Source organism: Typopeltis vanoorti, chromosome 2 (genome assembly GCF_054136105.1).
Source record: "Typopeltis vanoorti isolate ZY-2024b chromosome 2, IOZ_Tvanoo_1.0, whole genome shotgun sequence".
Lineage (NCBI taxonomy): Eukaryota > Metazoa > Arthropoda > Arachnida > Uropygi > Thelyphonidae > Typopeltis > Typopeltis vanoorti.
In genome coordinates, this window is record NC_143550.1 from 72,979,657 (window position 1) to 73,004,257 (window position 24,601).

A 24,601-nucleotide genomic window follows, 5' to 3' on the forward strand; every position below is an offset into this window, starting at 1 on the left:
CAAGTTCTTTTGAGAGCCTATTTTACACCTTTTACACCCACCCAACTGTTTAGTACATATAAATCTCAAATCCGTCCGTGTTTAGAATACTGCACACATTTTTCGGATGATGCACCTAAAGCTTCCCTTAAAATCCTTGATGCTGTCCGGAGGCGAGCAATTAGGCTCATTGATAATCCCGCTGTTATAGATGCACTTCAACCTCTATCTCACAGGCGCAGTGTTTTTCAGCACTGTGTCTATCCTACAGGTACTTCCATGGTCACTGCTCTAGTGAATTGACAACCATCACTCCAATTTCTCTTGCACCTGTTGTTAATACAAGAGCTGCAGCTGCCCACATCCCTTTATTGTGCAACTGCAAACATACCGAACCTGCTTCTATTCATCCTCTTTTATCGTTACACCTCTGTCCTCTGGAAAACAGCCTTCCTCAAGAAGCATCCCCAAATAACTACAACCTGCAACTCTTCAAAAACTAAAAACATCAATAACTTCTATCCCAGCCTCCTCATCTACACCCCACACATTACACTGATGTGCCTATAGTTCCCTTGACCTCTCGTGCATGGGAACAGCACATAAAAAATATCCTTCTCTGGAACATACCTCCTTCGTAGCAGTCCCTTCTGATATACTATTTTATTAATTAACTTTATTTTCTAATTTAAATATAAATTTCTAAAATCTAGAAATATCACAAAATATGAGGGAGGTCTGGAAAGTTCTAATAAACACCTAGAACAAAAACAATATTAAAGCAACTAATATAACCACAAGAAATAACATACGAGTAGCAGCAGAGTTATTATGGTAATTTATGTTCTTATATTCTTATATCCTCGTATGTTCTTGTGGTTATATCAGTTGCTTTAATATCATTTTTCAGCGCACTGTGTCTATCCTGTGTCTTTCTTCTAGGTGTTTTTGAGAACTTTCTAGTTATTAACTTGAAGTTATGAAGTCATTAACTCTGAATATGAAGTTAATAACTTCATATTCACGTTTACACAGGATCGTTTTATTTATCTTTCCTATGCTGTGGCTGTCTAACTTATCCAAAACCATAAACTATAGCTGAAGCCTTAAGTACTCTGTAATTTGATGCCTGTGCTTTGGTTCATCATATAGACTTCGACTCCAGGAGTCTACGTCTACCTGTAGCTATTCCTGGACAACATATACCCTTTGATATGACTCATGACGTGTTATCTGGTTGGAGGTGTCCATCACATGAAGGGCAAATAATCAACAAAGAATGTACCTTATCAGCAGCGATGTTTAGGTAAGCCATGCGATTGCCAGAAGAGCAAGTTATCAATATGTTTAAGTAGTGCAGGAAACAAAAACAGGTCTCAGACCGTAGCTTTCCCCAATTAGATGGTATTTTGTGACAAGGCATGATGGATCAATCACAATTATACGCCCAGGGTGTCTACTACTGATGTCCTTTTCCCTGAATCCACCCATATACCCACCAAGACGACAGATATTTGCTTCTTTCTTTTTCTTGCAGAAAAAAAGCCATCTGATTATTGTAACATTAATAACAATAATAAAGTTATATCTAAAAGCATATTCACAACTATAAAATATTTCGAAAATAAAAGTACTGTAAATTAATCCTGTGATTAATATATATACGAATACTAATCAGAACTATCCGCAATAAAAATCTCTGTTTGAATCCTCTTTTAAATACAATGAACTTTTATCAAAGTTTTTCAAGTGTGGATGATTATCAATCTCATACGGCGTAGGCATGAGATTATCAATCTCATATCTATCCTGTATACCTACCTACCTGATAATTGAAAACTCCACTAAAGTTGGGTTTTACAGCCCACCAAACTGGGAAACGTACTAGAAAAACATGCAATTAACAGATATAATGCATTGGTCTCGTAATCCTAATTCCAGTAATCCTAAACAACCACAACCATTCCACATAAATTAAAAAGTTTCTTTATCCTCTGCATAAAATCAATTAAAGCTGTCATAAAAAGGAGAAAATTATTTACGGTAATACTATATACATATAACACCAATATTCATAAATTGGTTATGATATTATAAAACAGGTAATTATATTCATAGAATAACATATACCAATATCGTGGGCCGGTGGCGCAATGGTAGCGCGTCTGACTCCAGATCAGAAGGTTGCGTGTTCGAATCACGTCCGGCTCAATTAGTATTTTACTTTGTTAAGTATTATTTATTGGCTTTATCCTTTTATCAGAGGGACACTGATTAATTTTGTTTTCTTTTATTAAATATGTCAGAATAAATAATTTACTGTTTTGTTAAAGCAACTGAATTGTCTTTTCTATTAAATGCACGTGTATACTTTGCAACTAAAAAATAAAATAATATTATTAATATATTGATAATTAATATATTATTATTAATAATACTAATATACTGGTATTAATTTTGGTTTTCCTAAATTATGTTACCAATTAAAGACAAAACTTCTTACTTGTTCAAAGTTTAACAAGTACAACTGTCATCATTCACTGCGTTACTGGCTTGTAACTCAATGGAGAAATTAAATGAAATCTCCACAAGAGGGTCATTTGGCCTTTCTTTTCTACCAACGTGAGATTAGCTGCCAGAACCGATTCGTATGGTTCTTTAGGTCATTCAACGTGTTGTACAGATAGATAGGTAGAGGAAATCTTTTTCAGAGAAGGATCTGAAGATATAAAACAGATACACACACACACACGCGCATACACACACACACACACACATAACACATACACGCACGCACGCACGCGCACACACACACACACACACACACACACACACACACACACACACACACACACACACACACACACACACACACACACACACACACACACACACACACACACACAGTCATTTTCTACATCCATGACTTGAATTTAGCACATAAATTCCTATAACCTTAGTTCTACATGTTCAATCAGACGCTTACAAAGATTTTGCTTTTCTTTACATAACGGTAAAGTGACCTACAAACAACTAGACATAAACTATAAATTGGGTCGATCGAGACGAGCGATCACTCACATTACGAGTTGTTCTTGACCTGACCTTAGGTTCCAGTCATTCACTGAGTTACCGTAATATCCATTTCTTTTAATATTAATCTCACACCAGTGAGGCCACAAGGCCTATAGCAAATAAATGCAGTGTGTGTGTGTGTGTGTGTGTGTGTGTGTGTGTGTGTGTGTGTGTGTGTGTGTGTGTGTGTGTGTGTGTGTGTGTGTGTGTGTGTGTGTGTGTGTGTATCACTCGTTGTACACATTGTTGTATATTGAGGGTCATGACGAGATGACCCTCAATATACAACAACCCATTCAGTAAAAGAAATAACAGCATTATCAGTATTATGAAAACGAGAAATTCCAGGTCTTGGACAAGTTTCTCAAGTGGTCGATTTCTTTTATTTTGGTTTCATTAGCAAGCGAGATTATTCTTCATTCTTTTGAGGATGATGGCAACCATGTAGTTGTGCAGATGCATTATTTCCGGTAATGCAGATTTATCATTTTTTAGATCAGAGCCTACCCTACTTCACAAATACACTGATCGCAGGTTTAAAAGTCTAAAACTTTCAAACCAGAAGTGTGAATACTTTTCAATTCTTAGAGAACAGACTGGAATTAAACAGGGAAGAAGGGGGGGGGGATATCTAAATTATAATATTATAATATTCCGACATAAATAATCGAAAACTTACTCATACATAAATGTAAAAGATTAGCGTAAAAATTCTATACTTTACATATTAGGCCTAGTGGCCTGTTACGATTCTTCTTGGCCTATTACGACTCGAAACCGGAAATCCCACTGAATAGGTTGGTCATTCCTATTCCAGGAGTGTAACATGTCTATAGATGCGTGTGTTCACGGGACCGGTTTGCTTGTTCTGGGGGAAGAAAACCCGAGTTTCAGGGTGAAAACCCACCCACTACCTTCGTATGAGACCGGTTAACTCACCATTGGTCTAAAGGGACCTGATAAAGGTTCTTCGCGTCACTGATGGGAATCGAACCTAGGTTTTGCCGACCAAAGGGCTTCTTCTATACTGACTGAGCTAAGGATAATATCGATATCTCCATAGAAAAAAAATAAACACAGTATAATATAAAATAAAATAAATCCTGTAACATTCTTTATTACAAGAAGGGATTATCTGAAACTCTTTTATCACTAAATTTTGGAAATCGAAAGGCAACCGGTATTTGATACTAGTAATTTCATGACTATCAATCATTTGACGACTTGACTAATGCTGAAAGTGCAAGACACAACTGTTATTAACTCATGTTTCTAGCCCTAATTGGTATTGAATGAAATAATGGGAGTTTTACGATAATTTTAATTTTTCTGCCTTTTTGGATTGCACGACTGAGTTTCTAGCAGAAAAAACCATCTTGCTGCACTAAAACCTAAGTCGGAACCGGTTGGAAAAGGCCTAAAAAGTTCCTCTAGTCTAGGAGTAGAATCAAATCTATAACGGTCTCTCTCTCGCAGTCTTGTGCTATGCAAACATCATAAATATATTATTAATAGTACCAGTAAGTCCACTGGAATGTCTTTTAAACATGGTACGAAGTAAATTCCAAGTAACTTCAGATGGGATAAGCTTCCCCATACGTCCTCTATCACTTTCTAACACATTTCTTCCTAGTACAAATAGTTTTATTATCTATAGCTCGGTTTAAAAATTCATATTTTAATTATCTTTTGCTAGACATGTAGTATTAAGTTAAGGGTATGTTTCGTATTTTTGTTTTTGGTGATAAACATTCGGAAGAAGAATAAGATCATTGTGAACAGGAAGCAACTGAAAGGATGAAAGAACAAAGAAAAAGTAGCAACATTATTCGTGGATTGACAATAGTAGTAGGGGTCCCACTTCTGACCAAATGCTTCCGGTGGGCGTGGCTTTTCCCTGAGGGCATATGTGTCGATGGCTTCAGGTTGGAGTTTCTGACCAAATGCTTCCGGTGGGCGTCGCTTCCTAACGTCATTGTGAGTGACGTCATGAGTTTGGAATGTTTGAAATTTCCATGTGGGCAAGTGTGTGAATGGCTTCAGTTCTTGTGTTTTGGTTCGCGTATGGGATTATGGGTGATTTTTTTTGTTCGTGAATGGAATTGTGGGTGATTTTTTTTGTGCGCGTATGGCATTATGGGTGATCGTAGAGATAAGGATTCGTGTTGTGATTGGTGGGACAGTTTAAACCAAATGCTTCCGGTGTGCATGGCTTCATGAGTTTGGAATGTTTGGAATTTCCATGTGGGCAAGTGTGTGAAAGCTTCAGTTCTTGTGTTTTGGTTCGCGTATGGAATTATGGGTGATGGTAGAGATAAGGATTCGTGTTGTGGGTGTGTGTTGTTTTCAGATGTAGATACGTGACGTCATTTGTTATTTGTAAATAAATGTCGTCATTTGTTATTTGTAAATAAGTGACGTTGTTGTTTTGAATGGAAAGGATGATATTAGTGGATAAGAAATCGTGTCGTGATTGGTGGGATACTTTAAACCCACCCCCCCCCCCCCCCACCCCCCCCCCCCCCCACCCCCCCCCCCCCCCACCCCCCCCCCCCCCCACCCCCCCCCCCCCCCACCCCCCCCCCCCCCCACCCCCCCCCCCCCCCACCCCCCCCCCCCCCCACCCCCCCCCCCCCCCACCCCCCCCCCCCCCCACCCCCCCCCCCCCCCACCCCCCCCCCCCCCCACCCCCCCCCCCCCCCACCCCCCCCCCCCCCCACCCCCCCCCCCCCCCACCCCCCCCCCCCCCCACCCCCCCCCCCCCCCACCCCCCCCCCCCCCCACCCCCCCCCCCCCCCACCCCCCCCCCCCCCCACCCCCCCCCCCCCCCACCCCCCCCCCCCCCCACCCCCCCCCCCCCCCACCCCCCCCCCCCCCCACCCCCCCCCCCCCCCACCCCCCCCCCCCCCCACCCCCCCCCCCCCCCACCCCCCCCCCCCCCCACCCCCCCCCCCCCCCACCCCCCCCCCCCCCCACCCCCCCCCCCCCCCACAGTTATCTTGATCTTGATCTTGTCAGAAGTGTCCCACCAATCACGAGACGATTACTTAACCACTAAAATCATCCTTCCCATTCAAAACAATAACGTCACTTATTTACAACTAACAACAAATATTCATGTCACATTTCCTTATCTTATCTTGAACTTGATCTGGTTTAAAGTATCCCACCAATCACGACACGATTTCTTATCCACTAATATCATCCTTTCCATTCAAAACAACAACGTCACTTATTTACAAATAACAAATGACAACATTTATTTACAAATAACAAATGACGTCACGTATCTACATCTGAAAACAATACACACCCACAACACGAATCCTTATCTCTACCATCACCCATAATTCCATACGCGAACCAAAACACAAGAACTGAAGCCATTCACACACTTGCCCACATGGAAATTCCAAACATTCCAAACTCATGAAGCCATGCACACCGGAAGCATTTGGTTTAAACTGTCCCACCAATCACAACACGAATCCTTATCTCTACCATCACCCAGAATGCCATACGCGAACAAAAAAAATCACCCACAATTCCATTCACGAACAAAAAAAATCACCCATAATCCCATACGCGAACCAAAACACAAGAACTGAAGCCATTCACACACTTGCCCACATGGAAATTCCGAACATTCCAAACTCATGACGTCACTCACAATGACGTTAGGAAGCCACGCCCACCGGAAGCATTTGGTCAGATACTCCAACCTGAAGCCATTGACACATATACCCTCAGGGAATAGCCACGCCCACCGGAAGCATTTGGTCAGAAGTGGGACCCCTACTACTGACAATAATTATCGCGAATCTTATTATTTCAGAGACATAAGTTCCTTCTTAACATTTTATAAGAATAATGCTCTAAAAGAGTGTATCATTTGTATCACTTCTTATCAAAGGATTGACTGGTTGGTGATAGGAAATAAATTAAATAAGATTATGAGGTCAGAGTATTATGTTTGACGGTTAATTGCGTGTGACCTCCTGCAGGTTTGCTGTTTTGAGTGATGAAAAACCGAAGTTTGAGAGAGCAAAAATCCTTCCTATTCTATATCAGACCTTCAGAAGAAAAGCTATTATAAAGATATCTCGCGTTCTAGACGGGATTCAAAGCGAGGTCTTATATAACTGAAGAAATAATATCGTAACATAATTCATACCTGAATCCAAAGGCTCACTTATCTGGGATTAAATTTGACCCACATCCAACATAATATCCAAATTTTCTTTTCTTTTCTTTTTTGAGGGGGGTGGCTTTTTTACATGAACTGTGATAATATGCCCTTTTTATTCTTGATGCATTTATCAGCTTCCCATTTGTTTTATGCTCATCTACAAAAAATCAGCACTATAATGTAACTAGCGATTTTCATTAATGATATTTTTATCTCATTTCAAAGAAAAGTCAGCAATTGTCCATTGAATGTTTTTGAAGTATTAGTATTATTATTATTCATATTGAAAATATGAGTTATGCATTAATAAACTGTTTATTTTAGGATCTGGAACGGAAACCTCTTCTCGATGCTAGCGCCATTTTTTTCCTAAATTGATTCGATGAATACAACTAAGGTCCTAATTGATTCTACACGCCAGTAGCTGCTTCCACATTTCAGTATACTTTTTTCGTATAATTGAACGAAGTTCGAAAATCAGACAGCACTCAAGAATATAAAAATTACAACGATTTGGGTAAGAATGCGAAAGAGTCACTCGAAGTAATTTCATCTAAATGGCAAATTGTTCAAATCTTAAAAAGTTCAAGAGGAATTACATTAATATTTCTTTTTAATAGTTTTATGTTACGATATTATATATATATATATATATATATATATATATATGCACTACGAAATGTTTGGTGCTATGCAACTGGCAAAAGGATATTTCCATAATAAAAGCATCTGCTATATTGAGTTAATTGGACCAGCACAAACGTGCGGAATGATGACCAGCAAGTTTGCTATTATCTTAATAAGTAATTACAATAAACGTCTCTCTCTTACAACAGGAAAAAGAACTCCAAACTGAAATCGTAAGCTGATTTTTCTTTATTTGCCTGGTAACAGAAAACATTAAACATTACAAGAGAAAAATACGTCGACAGACTAGCCTTCTATTGATAGAAATCTGAAACAATTGAAATTTAATAAGTTGGCATGATTCTTATTTAATTTTTTTAAATGTAAATTCTACCCACTGGCTACGGTTCGCCAATAGTACATTAGTATCGACACCATGGGATAAGCTAAGGATTACATAATTCGGAAACCCTGATCTAGAAACCAAACGTGGACTTTTTCAGCCATTTCAGGCCTCCATTAATTATCAGGCCTGATAGTAATTCGGAAACCCTGATCTAGAAACCAAACGTGGACTTTTTTTCAGCCATTTCAGGCCTCCATTAAGTATCAGGCCATGAATTTCATCTACAACCTAAAGACATTCACAAAGATCCCACCCTCTCCTAGTATAGTAGGATTCGAATCCAAGATATTGGTTGAAGAAGCTGTTAACAGCCAGACCGGCGATATTAGTTTTTATTTCTATTTTTTTCAAAATGTATTTTGATATTTAAGTTTTTTCAATCGCGAAAATTTTATTGGATTCTAATATTTTAATATCGTCCGATAATAATTTAATATCATCCGCTGATGAATGGCAAAAACGAAAATTCGTTTTTGCCATTCATCAGGCACACCATTTCAAATGGGGACACTTGTGTGACTTCAAAGATATTTCTGAAGTTTACATGGATTATATATATGCACGATCACTGCCGTGGATATATTGCTATGACTATTATAACCTACTTGATAAGATACTACCCAATTGATGCCCGCTTGGTTGGCTGATGAGTTGGAATGCAGTAGTAGATGCTTTTCATCAGCCAGTAGAAAATCATTACCTGAACATCGACGACGTACACTATTTACCAATAATTGTCGGACACTTTAGCAATTTACAATTGATACCAGCAGGCAAATACCAATATCGGCTATGTCCACCTTTGGCTTTGATCACCCCCTGAACCCCTTTGAGGGGAGGCTTTCCACCAATGTGCGCAGACATCAAGTGGAATTCGTCTTCAATCCTCCATCAAAGCAGCACTGAGTTAGCGACAGATCGACGACGTACTGCTGTAGCCGCTACAATCGCCGCTAGAATTCGTCCTACAGTGTTCGAATGAGTTGAGGTCAGGATTCTGCGCAGGCCAAGGCAGTCGTTTAACACTCATCTCTTCATACCATTCAATAACTGCTGCGGCTTTGTGACTTGGGGCATTGCCTTCTTAATAGTAACACAGGCCTGTTCCATAAAAACTCTACAGTGTAGGCAGCATCTGATTATCCAGAATATCAAAGTACTGAACTGCCTTTATGGAACCAATGACAACGACCAGTGGCCCACTTCAAACCAGCTGAATGCCTCCGACACCATTACTTCTCCACCACCAAACTTTACTGTGGGTACAACACACTGTGGTAAAAAGCGTTCACTAGGCATCAGACTGGAAGCAGATGAATCTTGATTCATCGCTCCAGATTAGCGTTTTCCAGTGAACAATTGTTCAGTTCACATGCTCTTTGCACCAGGCCAGACGAGCCGCCTTTTTCATTATTGTGACGTTTGGCTTGTGTATCGCTGCGCTTCCGTGGAAACTCAGTAAACGAGTAAACGGAGTTCTTTTCGTACAGTATTAGTGCTCACCATGGTGTTATTGGCGTTCTGGAACTCATAACAATCGGCACAGACCATCGTAGCTGGTTTTTACTTGTCACCCGTTTTAATACCCTCTTGACTCTGTCAATCATTTTCAGCCGTAGACCTGGTTGTTTTCCTGCACTAGTGATGCCAGAACGTGTCCATTTGTTGATCACATCGCCAACCATTAATTTTGGATGTTCCAGTTGAGCCGTAATGGCAAGTATGGACATACCATCAATGTGAAAGGACACGATGACACCTCTCTCAAAGTCACTGAGTTCACATCGTGTTGCCATGCCACCTGTATTCAACGGCTACAATGAAATACTGCTTCCTACTATCTGTACGCAGTGTTTTTATGTTATTAACAACTCTGGAATGTTCCATAACTTCAAATAAACAGGGAGTGTCGAGACAATTATTGGTAGATAGTGTATGTTAGCCTTAATAAAGGTATCCATTTAATGTGGATCTAGTGCAGCATTCCGGATTATCTAATCTTTAGCTCACCGACGTAGAATAGGTGTATAACCTTTCTTGGACGAGATTAAAACATAGAAAAAAAGTGATCCTAGATTCAGCACAAGTGCATTCCATTAAAATCAAATATGATATTCATACGAAAGTCAGCTGATGAGTTCAAAACCTATCTGGGAGAAGAGTAACTCACAGCCTGCACTGAGTCACAGCGATGCTCCTGTTTCCCATTCTCATACGGAAATGGCAGGATTTTCCTCTCCTACGAACCCAGATTTTTCATCCTGAAAAATAGGCAAACCATCGAGGATAACGCGCAATTAATTAGCAGAACACAATGGCCTCATGACCTTAATTTCTTCCGCCGTCATTCGAAACAACAACAGTTGGTAATCTGATAAAAGCAATGTTCCACATTGCTTTAAAAAAAAAAAAAAAAGAAGAAGAAGAAGAAGAAAAGAAAAATAATATAATATAAGCACATAAATCTTCTGTGTTTCGATGAATTTAAATATTCACATAAATTTCTGCTGCCACTAATGCAGCTAACTTACTTTCTAAGTATGCATTTGAATTTCTAGTTGAATCGCTCTTTTTAATAACGGAATACGTTTGTATTACGAAGTTTAACTAATTTAATAACGATGTTGATATTAATATAAATATACAATAGAATACTGTAGTTATCTTTTACTTTGTTCTTATTACTGATGAAGAAAGCGTTAATGGAAATGAGCTGGAGGTGCAATGCTAGCTAGTCTGCCTCCCGATTGGAATGTTGCGTATTCAAATTCCGTCACTTCAAGTTTAGTTTCCTCTTTTTCCCTTTCCGTCACAACTTTATTATGCAACCACCACTTTTCTTGTGCAATTATAAATATTTGCTAAATTTGTAAGGATTGTTGAAATATTACTGATTGTTTGAAATGTATCTACTATATATATATATATATATATATAAAGTATCATATTTGTTTCTTAATGAAGAGCAACTTCTATGTAATATTTCTGTTTAGGAAAAGGTGAACGTTTCCTATTGAAGGAATCTGACATAATATTCTCGATGAGAAAACTATTGAATGTTTGATAATTGTTCATAATTGAATCTCTGTAGACACAATTATCTAAAACAAATGTTAAATATAACCTGTTTATATACGGCCTCTTTTAGCTTTATTTTCGTAAGCAACTTAGATTTTCTTTTTTTTTCACGATTTTCAAATTTTATGAAACTAATTGTTTATTTTTATTGAATAATCAATTTAAACAAAATTATTTATTCAATTATTCACTTCTACGAACAATATCTTTCCATGCAACCCTGAGCTAATAACATAATAATAATAACTTCAGCCTTTAATTCCTTTAGAGGGGAAATGGTTTAACTATGTCTAAGTGTGAATTGTTACTAGAATTCCTGTTAAGTTTATGAACGAGGAGTACGCTGACATACTTTCAACTGCTGTTTGACAGTTTCTTAACTGCGCTATACCTAAACGAAGTCTACCGATTTCATCTTGCAAGCTTGTTTGGTACATGATTATTTCTAGTTGTGAATTACTTTGATGAAAACTGTCCTTCTTAACGTTGCATTTGCTTCCTTCAACACGTGTGTCACTTGTATCAATATCATATTCTTCTATTGTGGTTTACATTACACGCTTTTGTTTTTATTTTGTCATAGAAAAACATTGTAGAGTGGGAAACTGTATTCGCTTCAGTTCTTGATAGTGTGGTACAATATCCTTTGTATAACTGTTTTCTCTAGGATGATACTCATCCAAGCCGCCTGTGAGAATCGATTCGTTTTCATTTCGGCGAATAATGTATAAATATGGGACCAATCTAACTAATCTGTCATAATGATATCAATTTGAACGTATTCTTATAAAAATACCATTTGAGTAGAGAAAAGTAAAATTTCTGAGTAGATGGAAGTGGATTTCCTCCCCAAACGAATGGTTTTTTTTTTCATTATGTAGAAACTGCCCATTGTGAGGAGACTCCCAGTCTGAGTGTCTACTACTAGTTTTTGAACCGAGTGACCCAGTTTTCAATGCATGGTTGTGCCCTTGTACCTCTTTTTACCTTTGTTCATTACCAGGTTAGACTAAGTGAGTGCTGAAATCAAGATTTCCTGTTCAAGTATCGGGGATTTCCCCTCACGAAATGTAAAGGAGCATGAAAACGGAAACAAGTAATTCACAAACATTAATGGACAGCATACATTACTGAAAAGTAAAAATCAGTAGGTTATTATTTTCTTTTCAAGAATTTTTTGAACATTGCTAATTAGAAAACTTGAAGTTCCGAAACAGAAATCACAATGAAAAGAAACACAAACTTCTATGAAAGAGACGTAATTCGAACACCCAACCTCCTGATTTGGAATCAGACACGTTACCATTGCGCCACCAACCCTTTACATTAATGTGTTTTTCAGTTATATTTATTATTGTTTGGTATTTCATCAAAAATCGATTTCTTGCTTTTTAATTGTTTGTAATATTAACTTATTTTTAGAGATCGACAATCAAAATCGGCATGTAAAAGTAACGCTAAAAATTATTCATCCTATTAAGAAACAAGCATAAAATATCATAATATGCGATCGCCACTTAGAACTAGTGAACAGGATATATTTATATTTGCGGAAGATATGATAAACTGTGTGTATAACAGTGGACTTCCCACGATGAGTATTTGATTCCATGGAGGGTTTATAATAACAATAATAATAATAATATAGCTTCATTTAAATTAAATTAAATTAAATAATCGCAAACGTTATTTTTAAATAGCGGAGAAGGTAGTTTCTTTCCGGAGTTAAAAATGTATTCATTTACAATTATTATTATTATTATTATTATTATTATTATTATTATTATTATTCCTGATACCTCCAAGGAGTCCGAAGACTCATCGCAGGAGGACACCTATAACTGTCTCTCCGCCGAACCTCTACTACGAATCATCCCCATCAACGCCATCTACTGCCCACCTCCAACAACACCACAACTAGTATTTTTTGTCTGTAAATTGCGTGTGTTCTGAAGGGCCGATTTGTCTGTATGCGGGATGAAAAACCCGAGTTTCCGGGAGAAAAAACCCTGCTACCTCCGTATGAGATCGGCTAACTCACCTTCGATTGAAATCGACCAGATAAAGATTACTCCCGTCGCGACAAGAATCGAACTTAGGCCTATTCCAATCGAAGGGCGATATGTACCGTCGTTCTTCTAATTGCGCTACGGAGGCGCTTAGATATAGATATTTTATATGGAAGCAAAAAATGTTAAATTAAAGGAGCAAAATAATCAAATTTAAGCAAATTTAAATAAATGAAACAAAAGCAAATTTAAATAAATGAAATATAAAATATTAAATGGAATTAGAACCTTGTTTTTTTCTATGTACGCATGTGTATTCATCACACTTGTACACAGATGAAGCAAAATTGCATTTTATTTAATGAGAGCCGTTTGTGGGCTACTTGCATAATCATTGGTCGCTAAAAGAAACGAAACAGCCTATGTAGCAGCGCATAGCCATCTCTCATCGTCAAACTGGTTCTTAAACATAATTACTTTACTCTTGAAACAGGTGTATAGGGGGGAAAGGGAGGAAAATAATACCTCTCAATGAACAAAGCAAATGGGTGAAAAAAAAGGGAGGGGGAAAAGAAGAACCCGTTCCACCTTCATGCTTAGAGTATATACTATCTCGAGTGCACTACACCACTGACATCCAAGAATGGCACGTGTTCACTACGGTTAGATGTTTCGTTGACAGCGAACGATCACTGCTACTACTACTACCACCACAGGTATGAAATGATTCTCGCCTCTTTCGACCTACTTGTCTCTTTTTTGTAAAAGTGTTTATTCTAATTTTGAACCATTTCTATTGATAATTCTTTTAATAGCAGTTTTCTCTACTGAAATGACATATTTGAAGAGAGATGTTAGAAAACGGCAGAAATTAATTTTAGACACAATTTAAACAATTATAACAATTATTAATTACATATCGAATCGATGAATATATGTAGCAAATTTTGCGACTATTCTTATCTAACTAACCTCGAATTAAGCATTTGATTCGCATTCGGCCGAAGGATTCAGCCAGCATAAAGTAACTTCTCTTTTATTAAAAAAGTATTTTATCATCTACAGAGAACACATTTTTATGTGAGCCCCACCCACAAAAAAAAAAAAACCTCAATGTCAATAATACACCAGCACCCTGAGTGGGTTATGAGTTAGATGATATTTTAACATTTCTGAGGAAAGGTAGCGTACTAAAATTTAATAGTATGAACATTTAGTTTCCTTTGGCTGCATGTAAGTCGGAACGTTATTTCATTAAAATGTCCACAAATTTAACAGTTAATTTAAACTGCGTTATTGGAATTATGCTATATTCTGATAAATTACAATTATCCACATAATAAATATGAATTTGCGTTACATAGCAAAAAAAAAAAAGGCGTAATAATGGTGACTGATTTTGGGGACAAAACAGCCATAGAACATATAGGCATTGCGCAAATACTGCATAATGCGTAATAGGCGATATAGTGCAGACGGTTGGTTCTGAGGGTCGTGGATCGTGTACTGTTTGTTACGTGTAGAAAGGTCTCTAGCAATGTGTTTTTGAACTGCAGAAGGCGTCCTATAATAATGAGAATATTCTTCAGGTAAGTATAATGTGACATTATTTAATATTAAAAGTTATCTCTCATAAGTAGAATTAATTCACGTGTCATTTCTAGTTTACGATTCACGCTTTTTTTTTTTGTTTGTTTGGGGAACTTGAAAAAGGTTTGTTATTATTGCTTCCGTCAATGCAATGTCGTTCCACATCTCTGTAACCTATGGGTTCAAAATAGAAGTCATAAACGATATGACAGATAGCAATTTCTTCACAACGAACAGTTCGAGCTAGTCTATTATATTTTTCTCACAGGTTTTCTTTATAAAATTTTATTAATACTAAGTTTTCACTACTTTGCCTTTATATAAAGTGCATTCCAAACAATTCTTGCGGAGCTTTTTTTTGTTTGTTTCTTTGTATATGTATGTCTGTAGATGTCGATCAGTCGAATACAATAAACATATTACTTCTCTTCTCGGGTGTGTCAATCTCCGAAGATTGGTTAGAATAGCGATGCTATTTACTATGGAATGGTGATTATAGAACAATACAATCAATTTTCCTGCAGATAAACTTCTCCTCCTCCGTATGAGATAGATTAACTCACGTTTGATTGAAAAGCTCTGATAAAGATTCTTCGCTTCCCAGGCTGAATTCGAACCCGAACCCTAACTCACTTTTGATTGGAAAAACCCTGATAATACGTGTTCTTCACATTATAGAAAGGATTCAAACCCAGGTTTTTTCAACCAAAGGGCTCCATCGAAACCAACTGAACTATGAAGGCTGCAAATATATTACACATGTTAACAGTTTGTAATGACTCTAAAGTAAGGAAAGTCTTATCCTGTCGAAACAAATTATATATTTGTGGGATTTTCCCCTCCCATTAGTAAGAGTGAGAAATGCATGGCAATTTGCTAGTAAAACGGGAAAAAAGTCGATATTTTATATCCTCTTAATGAGAATGATTTTGATGATTTCGCTGTTATCTTCCTGTGTTGCACGGAAAGGTTACGCTGTATTTTACAAGTAGGGGTCAGCAGACAGGAAAGGGGAGTTACGTGCAGAAAACTGATTTCCAACAAATTTAGCTGGAGTGATTGCTCAGAATCTAAGAACTGATAGTTCTGTTCACCCAACCTGAGTTCCTTTAACCTTGGACATGAAGGGATTTTTTCCTACAATTCTCTATTGCAATAAATAACAGAGGAAGAAAACGCTGACACAATTCGTTAATAGAGCATTTTTTTTAATTACTATGTGGCCAAGTGATTATCTAAGAGATCTAATAAAACGCTTTGAATTTGTCCTTCACAACATTTTCTCATTCCATTCCGAGTTGGAAGCTTAAACCTTGAAGGAGAATAAACTGATTTATATGGACCCAGTGACTAGCTAAAATTCTTGAACTGGCTGAAGAATTCTTTTATAAAAAGTTCCTCTCACTGATTGGCTAGAAAAGAACCCCTGAGTCTTTTAGTTATAATTTTACTGTACTTTTAATGAAATGTTGTTAGAAATAAGAGTATATCCCGTTGTGGGAAAAGCATTTAAGACGACTTGGAATGTAGCTTTAAATTACCACCGACACGAACACTCTAACACTATTCTAAGTATCATGTGTGAAATAAAGCAGTGATGTGATTTATCAAGTATATTTCGTTGAAAGTAGGCTTCGGGCTTTATTTACTATTTACGCTTATAGAAAACGTTATGGATCATAATGCTGCACAGTATGTTTACAGTGAGTTTAATAATATGAGGCCTGCATCTCGTAGCGTCCTGACATTGACAAATGGAAAATCTCTCTTTCCTACTAGAAGTCGATAAGTAAGGTACGAATCACCTTCTTGTCTGGAAATTGAGATAGATCAGCAGAATATGTACCACTCAAATCATTTTCAAGACGGCGAAGAACTAGATCTTTACCTCTTTGTCAAAAAGTAAAAGTTGCCCTTCGTCATCAACATCATCATCAGTGGTCCTAACAGGCACTTAAGCGCCCGACTATACTTAGACTTCGCAATCGTAACGGGGTTTCCTATGTCTGTAGATGCGTGTGTTCACGAAGCCGGCTTTCCTTTCTGAAGAACGAAAAACCCAAGTTTCCCGGTGGAGTGAAAAACCCAAGTTTCCCGGTGGGGGGGGGGGAAACCCTGCCTCCGTATGAGACCGGCTAACTTACCTTTCGTCGAAAGAGACCAGATAAAGGTTCCTCATGACTGATGGGAATCAAATCCAGGTCTTTCTGATCAAATGGCTTCGTCTATATTAAAGACTAAGCTACGGAGGCTCAAACGTTACCCTTACTAACTCGCAAGTACAAAATGGGTTTCACTCCTTCAGTGAAGATGTTAAATGGCGCCTTTGCATGCATTACAATTGAAATGCTGAGAATTTAAACTTGAAACCAATGAGTGATGCCATCAATTGAATGTTTGATATCTAAAAAAAAAAAAAAATCTGGAAAGAAATCTAGCAACTGGTTGCTCACCACAAAACGTGAAGATCTGAATTCCAAAAAAAAAATCCTCTTATTCTCAAAAGGAGTACACAGAACTCTTTTAGTTCTAACAAACATTTGGAAATCAAAGGGTGGATGGTCTCCATCCTTAGCTACCACCGATAGCTGAGTTCATGGATAACGACGAAAGAGCTTCGATCTCGTATTTAAACTCTAATTGGTTTGTTATAATGTGAATTATGAGTTTGAGTTGCGCGATTCCAAATTTCAGTTTTTCCTGGGGGTAAAAACTACTTAATTTAAATTTTCCGAAGGGGAACTCTGTATGAAGTTTACTCGTGTTTTCTTCAACTTAAAATTATTGAACTTTCTATCCACTGTGTTATAAGACAAGACAGTGTAGCCTATCTATATGGCTTCACCGCCGTATGAAGTCGTATAGTTTGAGCCACTTTTGAACTTATGGAACTAGAAGAGATTAAAGTATCCTCAACTGTTCCCTAATAGAGTTTCTGCAAATTCCCTTCATTAAAATAAAATTTAAAAAATCTCTCCAGAGCAGACGTCATTGCAAACAAGAAATCTTATGAGCTCACAGATTAGTTCGGCGCAGATATTTAGAATCACTGTACGGAGAGAATTTCCCATTAAGATGGACATATCCTGAAGTGTTATCTATATTAGTGATTCATAATCATCAAAATCAAATATACTGTTGGACAATAATCCGCTACATGACATATATTATCCTCTTTTATAAAGGAGAATATCATGTTTAACTTTTAGACAGTAATATTTTGAATGTATTTTTAAACATATTTCGCGATGAATATGATTATAACCTGCATGGAAGAATTTAATTTAAAGTTTGTATTCTTGTCTATTGCGATAATCATAAAATTAAATGTAATTATTATTATTAGAAACGTTATCTATGTGTACAATAAAGAGAATTGTACCTCATTCTAAAAATCGAAATTTTGTAAATAAAGTCATAGTGTGCTTCTTGTTCACTTGAGAATCATTTATTTCCATTACATTTGTAATGTTTCGTTAGTGAGTTTCGTTTTCTCCGAAAGCCTTTTTCCGTTTCTGGTACGCGCGCAAGAAACTAAAGATAAAAATCATTTCGAAAGATGACTTGTATTTCCTCAATGTACTTCTTCATAATTGCCCTGAGGATACAAAGAAAGTCATTATTGCTCCACATGTTTTAAAATATGCGCAATAAAAGCCAAAATGGAGTATGAGTGCATGCTGTTTTTATAGACTACGGCAATAATAACACAGTCTACGACATTATGAATTCGTTCATTCAGCAAGACAATAAATAAGTCTCTCTAAAAATAACTATGGCTGAGATATTAAATAATTATGTAATCACTATATTTTATTTCTCTTTAGATGGTTAACCATTAGATCATGTTTCAACAAAATGCATCATTATGCAATCAATGTATTTTATTAAGTATGCTGCAGATTAGGACGCTACTTGACGATTTTAAAATCTTTTTAGAATGTGTAAAATTATCAAGGCTCTTATACATCCTTCTCACACACGCGCGCACACGCACGCACGCACACACACACACACACACACACACACACACACACACACACACACACACACACACACACACACACACACACACACACACACACACACACACACACACACACACACACAAACTGATTGTATAATTTTCATCTTGAGAAAAAAAAATATTCATTGCGGTGACGCAATAGATGTATAATATGCTTTTTTGTTGTTTTATTTCTTTTTAGGGCGCAGGGAATTAACCAATCAGAACAACAAAAATAAGCAGAGATATGGATGGTGGAGAGGTAAGTGCATATTGTTTGTTTGCAAATGCTCTTATAGGAAATTCGTTACCAAGTGTTCTTTGTGTATACAGGATTATGGGATTATAAAAAAAGGGTCAGAGACCGAAGTAAATAATGAGCTTGTCAGAATTTCTTTCCTGGCAGAGCATAGGTTCAGTTACCTATTCAGCAGTGTTTATTGGCAGTCATTCCACCCCCGCTTAACCCTGCCGATCCACTCATTCGATGAAGAACAAAAACTTTACAAGCCATTTAATATCTGCCAGATCTATGAATCGAGTGTGTTGCTATTTTTATCTGCAAGGTCTTAACTTTAAAGAAAGTTAAGACCTTGTTAAGGTGGGAGAGGGTAAGAAGCTTCTCGTTTATAGAAAGTGGTAGTTCCTGTTCATTCAATAGCTACAATGTCTTTATTGTCGAATCATCGCAACATTCGCTGGAGATCATTTTGGCAATAAAAGGAGATAAAAATTTCATCTGGAGGGGGGGGGGGTCTGTAACCTTGTTCAAGATCGTAAATAAGAAAACATTTGCAATGAGAATAAATAAGAATCTGAACTTCATTTTAAGAAAAATATATGAAATTAAACAGTTAGATGGTTGGAATGTCGTTGAGACAATTAAACCATTTTCAAACCAGTCTGATAGGAGGAGCGCAAAAATCCCTTTATACTTCTTCGAACAAAATAAAAATAATTATGTTCTCCGTCGTTTACAAACAAAAAAGTAAGAAAAAATGTTAGTTTTTTCATGAGATTCAAACCAAGGCATTCAACACATAAAGTTATTATTATTATTATTATTATTATTATTATTATTATTATTATTATTATTATTATTATAAAAGAAAGAGAGAATAATAAAAAGGAAGGCTTGCATTCTATCAATAGCATTATAGAAGAGTTAAATATAAAAAAGAAACAATAAAATATCTTCATAACCTTCCCATTATATGTATTTCTCATAGAAATTAGACTGATAACACATTGGATGGATCATACCATGCTCATTGCGATTATAAACTGCCAAGGATTGAGATCAAATTCACACTGCTAACGTAAATATTTCCATGGATTTGTTAACATTCTTACTGGTTTGTTTACTACATTATTCTAAAATTAATATGTTCGTGAAATGGACCTCTTCCCCAGAATCTTCAAATAAATGTGCTCTGTGATTTATTATTATTATTATTATTATTATTATTATTATTATTATTATTATTATTATAAGAGAGGGCGCTGTGTAGGCATACGAACGGGCGCACGGTGATATCGCTGCTCCAGTTTTTTATAGTTTTAAAGTGGTTCCAACTCCTGATTTAAGTTGAAAGTGCTCCCAAGCAACCCTACTTATCACGCCGAATACAGTGATATAAAATTCAACGAGATCAGCTAAGAAGAAACCAAATTTTGAAGTGTTGAAAAGGGAACAGAGAAGACCGTGGTCAACAACGAGCGAAGAACAAAGGACGTCGCCATCTTTATAATCACGCCATACTGCCTAAAGGAAGAAAGGTGAGTCATGAAGTGTATCAAATGCCTGGAGGATTTATCAACCAACAGAAATAATATAACTTGTACGAAATGCAGTAGGATTCTACACTTAAAATGTGCTGGCTTTTCAGAAACAACCGGGAAGCATAAATATGAATCCGATGTGACACGCGAGGAATGGAAGTGCGTAATCTGTAAGAACAAAGAAACGCACCTAAAGCAGCCACCTACGACGCAGCCGATTATACCGGAGGCAAAATTAGACGCCAAACTGAACAGACAAAAAAATGCAGGTGAGTCCTATAATTTCAACTCTTTAAATATACTAATAGGAAACGGTCTAGAGACCATAAAAACCAGCTTAGTAGACCTTGTGCAAGAACTCTTTAATAAACAGAACGAACAATTAACAAAAAAATCTAGCGAATATGAAAATTTGGTAAAACATAATAATTTAGCAGTTATAGAAGTGTTGCAAACGGCAAAAGACATTAAAATGAGCATTAACGCACTAAATGACAGGCAACACAATTTGATGAAAGAGACATCCGAACTCCGTCAAGAACTTCATTCTCTAAAACTACAATACGAACGTTTAAATCAGCAACAACATAAAAAAGATCTTGTCATAAACGGTCTTCCTGAAACTGCACCTACAGAAAACCTCAGAGACGTGGTTTTAAAATTAGGCCATGTAATTGATATCCCCCTACAGCTTAATGACATTCAGACCGTAAATCGGATTCCTAGGAAGAGCAAAAACCAAGGCTTGCCACGACATGCACCAGTTATAGTTCGTCTTACAAGCAAGATCACGAGAGACAATCTCATAAAAGCCAGCAGGCAGAAAAAACCAGTTGCCAAGGACTTGAACGCACAGCAAGACAATACACCAATCTTCCTATCCGAATATTTAACACATTCAACCAGAATCTGTTGTACCAAGCAAGAAAAGCAAAAATGGAAAAAAATTACCAATTTTTGTGGACCAGAGATGCCAAGATATTTATAAGGAAGTCACAAACTTCAAAGCCGATACAAATTAAATGCACAGAAGACATAGAAATGCTGCCACTGTGAAGAAAAAAGCCTCCTAAATAGTTCAAAAAGAAGACCACAATGAAAATGAAAAAAAAAAAAAAAAAAAAATATATATATATATATATATAACCAGTATCACCCTCAGATAAGCTAATTACAAAGCTTCGAGGGTGCAGTTGAGTTACATCCCAGTAGTAGTATTTATCTAACATTATTCACTTAACATTCTGTAATGAATTCTAGTAGTAAACAGAAAATTGTGATAGTAATACTTCAGTTATATATTTAAATTTAAAATTATATATTTAATTTAAATATTTAAATTTAAAAAATTATTATTATATAAACTGCAACATAAGTAATATTGTTTAACTTGTGAGTAATTAAGTGTAAAGTATTACTATGATTATTATTAATGGTAATTATACATAATTATACACGCTTTTTACTCTTGTGTCAATGAGAAATTCTACAAATGATAATGATATTACGTGTAATTATAATTTTTACTGAACCATTTTGCAAGAAAAAGTTGCATTGTTGCTTAAATTCTAGCATATTCATGTAATTGTTTTCAGAGATAATAAAATATTATTATAAAAAAATAAAAAATAAAAAATTATTATTATTATTATTATAACAATAAAAAAAAAAATCCCACTCTCTTCATAAAAGCTAACCCAAGTTTCGAAGCAGGTGGGATTAACTGGCCTCACTCATCTACAAGTAATGCTTATAAGCAAATGCAGAAATTTGTATGAATAATTACTATTTCTCAAACTTTAAAAAAATAAAAAATAAATAAATAAATAAATAAAAATAAAATAAAAAACAAAAAATTATGCAAAATATTCTGTATAATCTTCATTGTTAATATTAGAAGAACATGTGTTGTAAATACATAATATAAAGGCAAAAAGTATTACTAAAATTTTTTAATTGAAATCCAATGTCGGAGTTGCAGCACTTAGTGCTGAACTCTGTAAAATTATAAGGTGCAATGTGACACAAGATGTTTATTGTATGTATAAATATTTTAGCAATCAATAAAAAAAATTATTATTATTATTATTATTATTATTATTATTATAATTATTATTATTGCAACAAAGCCTACACAAAGGAGGCGACAAGCAGACATCCATGGATAAATGGCGATATACTAAATAGTATTGCTGTAAAAGAAAATCTATGGAAAAAACCCAAAAAGTCACCCAGTAACACATATTTACAAACATTATACAAAAACACAAGAAATCAACTAACAGCAAAAATTCGTAGGGAAAAAAAAAAAAGACACTACTATTTCCAAACATTCATGGAATATAACGACAACATGAAGCAAACATGGACTACACTCAATGAATTAGTAACTCGAACAAAAGAAAACTTCAGCACGAGATTTTATTGCATAAAGTTTCGGTCAGGATACAAACAAAGAGGAACTAGCAGACTCATTCAACCATGATTTTACAAACAATATCACACAACTTAAACAAAACAATCTACCCACTATCAACAAAAAACTACCGACACAAAGTCAACAACAAACTATGTATTTTCCACCTGTAACAAAACAGGAACTGAAAGAAGCACCCTTACAGCTAAAACCAAAGACCATTCCAGGAATAGACAAAATAAGACTCACAGACCTTTTAACACACTTTAAACAAATAAATCCAATACTTTTGAAACTAGTGAACACAATATTCGACGCTGGCAATATTCCACAACAACTAAAAACTGCAATAATTACGCCAATTTAGAAACATTGTAAAAGAAACGATACTCAGAACTACAGACCAATAGCCACTCTATCAATCATTTCAAAAATTCTAGAAAAAATAACACACACACACACCAGACTACAGAACCAGTGGCGGATTACCCATTAAGGCAATAAGGCACGTGCCTAGGGGCCTCAAGCTTTGGGGGCCCCAAGCCAAGACATTTTCCTATAGTGTTTTAAAATAGATTAATGTTTTCAGTAAACATCATAAAACGCTTGATTATTTTAAGTGAAAATTTTTTTCAAAACAATTATTACGTTTTAATACGTATTTTGAACAGCGCGCACTATCTACGCTTTAAATAATGCCGCAATACCAATGTCCGCGTTAGTTGACAAGCTTCTTATTTTGTATTTTGAACAGCGCGCGCTATCTACGCTTTAAATTAAACCGCATTACCAATGTCGGCGCACGGCGCTGTTGACAGCTTCGAGGTCAAGAAAACTGATTGCATTGCAGAGATAGGAAGTTTCGCCTGGTTGCTCCTTAACTTCATTTGTTATTGAATCGTGTAAGAGTGAGGTGTTTGTTTCAAAAATAACTTTTTAGTGTGACTTTTCGTGTTTTCATTATTTGAGTGTAGTGCAAGTAAAAAAAAAAAAAAACTTTGTAAAATTATAAAAAAAATGATAAAAAATTTTTTAAAAAATAAAAAATAAAAAAAGTTTTATTATTTATCATCCTTTAACTCTTTAACAGGCAGAAAAATCCAGAAGTTCAAAAAATTCAAAAGTACAAAATTTCATTTATTTGCCACCTAACTTTTATTTTTTTTTTAATTCTTTTTTTTTAAATTCCCCCCAAATATAATTTGCCTAGGGGCCCCAACTATCCTTAATCCGCCGCTGTACAGAACTATCTACAGAAGTGCAACATCATCTCACAAAACCAATACACTTTCAGAAAACAAAATGCACCATCACTTTAGTAGAAGACATCGCCGACGCAATAAACAAAGCTCTCGACAAAAACAAGTACGCCGTCCTTATACTGCTTGACTTAACCTAAGCATTTGATACACTTGAACATGACATACTACTCACCAAACTATAC

The 24,601-nt window shown here is 36.2% G+C and overlaps 1 protein-coding gene and 1 non-coding gene across 2 annotated transcripts in view; both read left to right on the forward strand.

Annotated features, from left to right (window-relative positions):
• Nucleotides 1-24,601, forward strand: part of LOC150109172 (major facilitator superfamily domain-containing protein 6-A-like) — a 52,808-nt gene that overhangs the window by 11,049 nt on the left and 17,158 nt on the right. Inside the window, exon 2 of the mRNA XM_090401795.1 lies at nt 19,162-19,221. Coding sequence (XP_090257921.1) covers nt 19,162-19,221 — 60 coding nt within the window. The remainder of the gene's footprint in view (nt 1-19,161; nt 19,222-24,601) is intronic.
• Nucleotides 2,119-2,190, forward strand: TRNAW-CCA (transfer RNA tryptophan (anticodon CCA)). Its single transcript has one exon. It is a non-coding gene; the product is annotated as a tRNA-Trp (tRNA).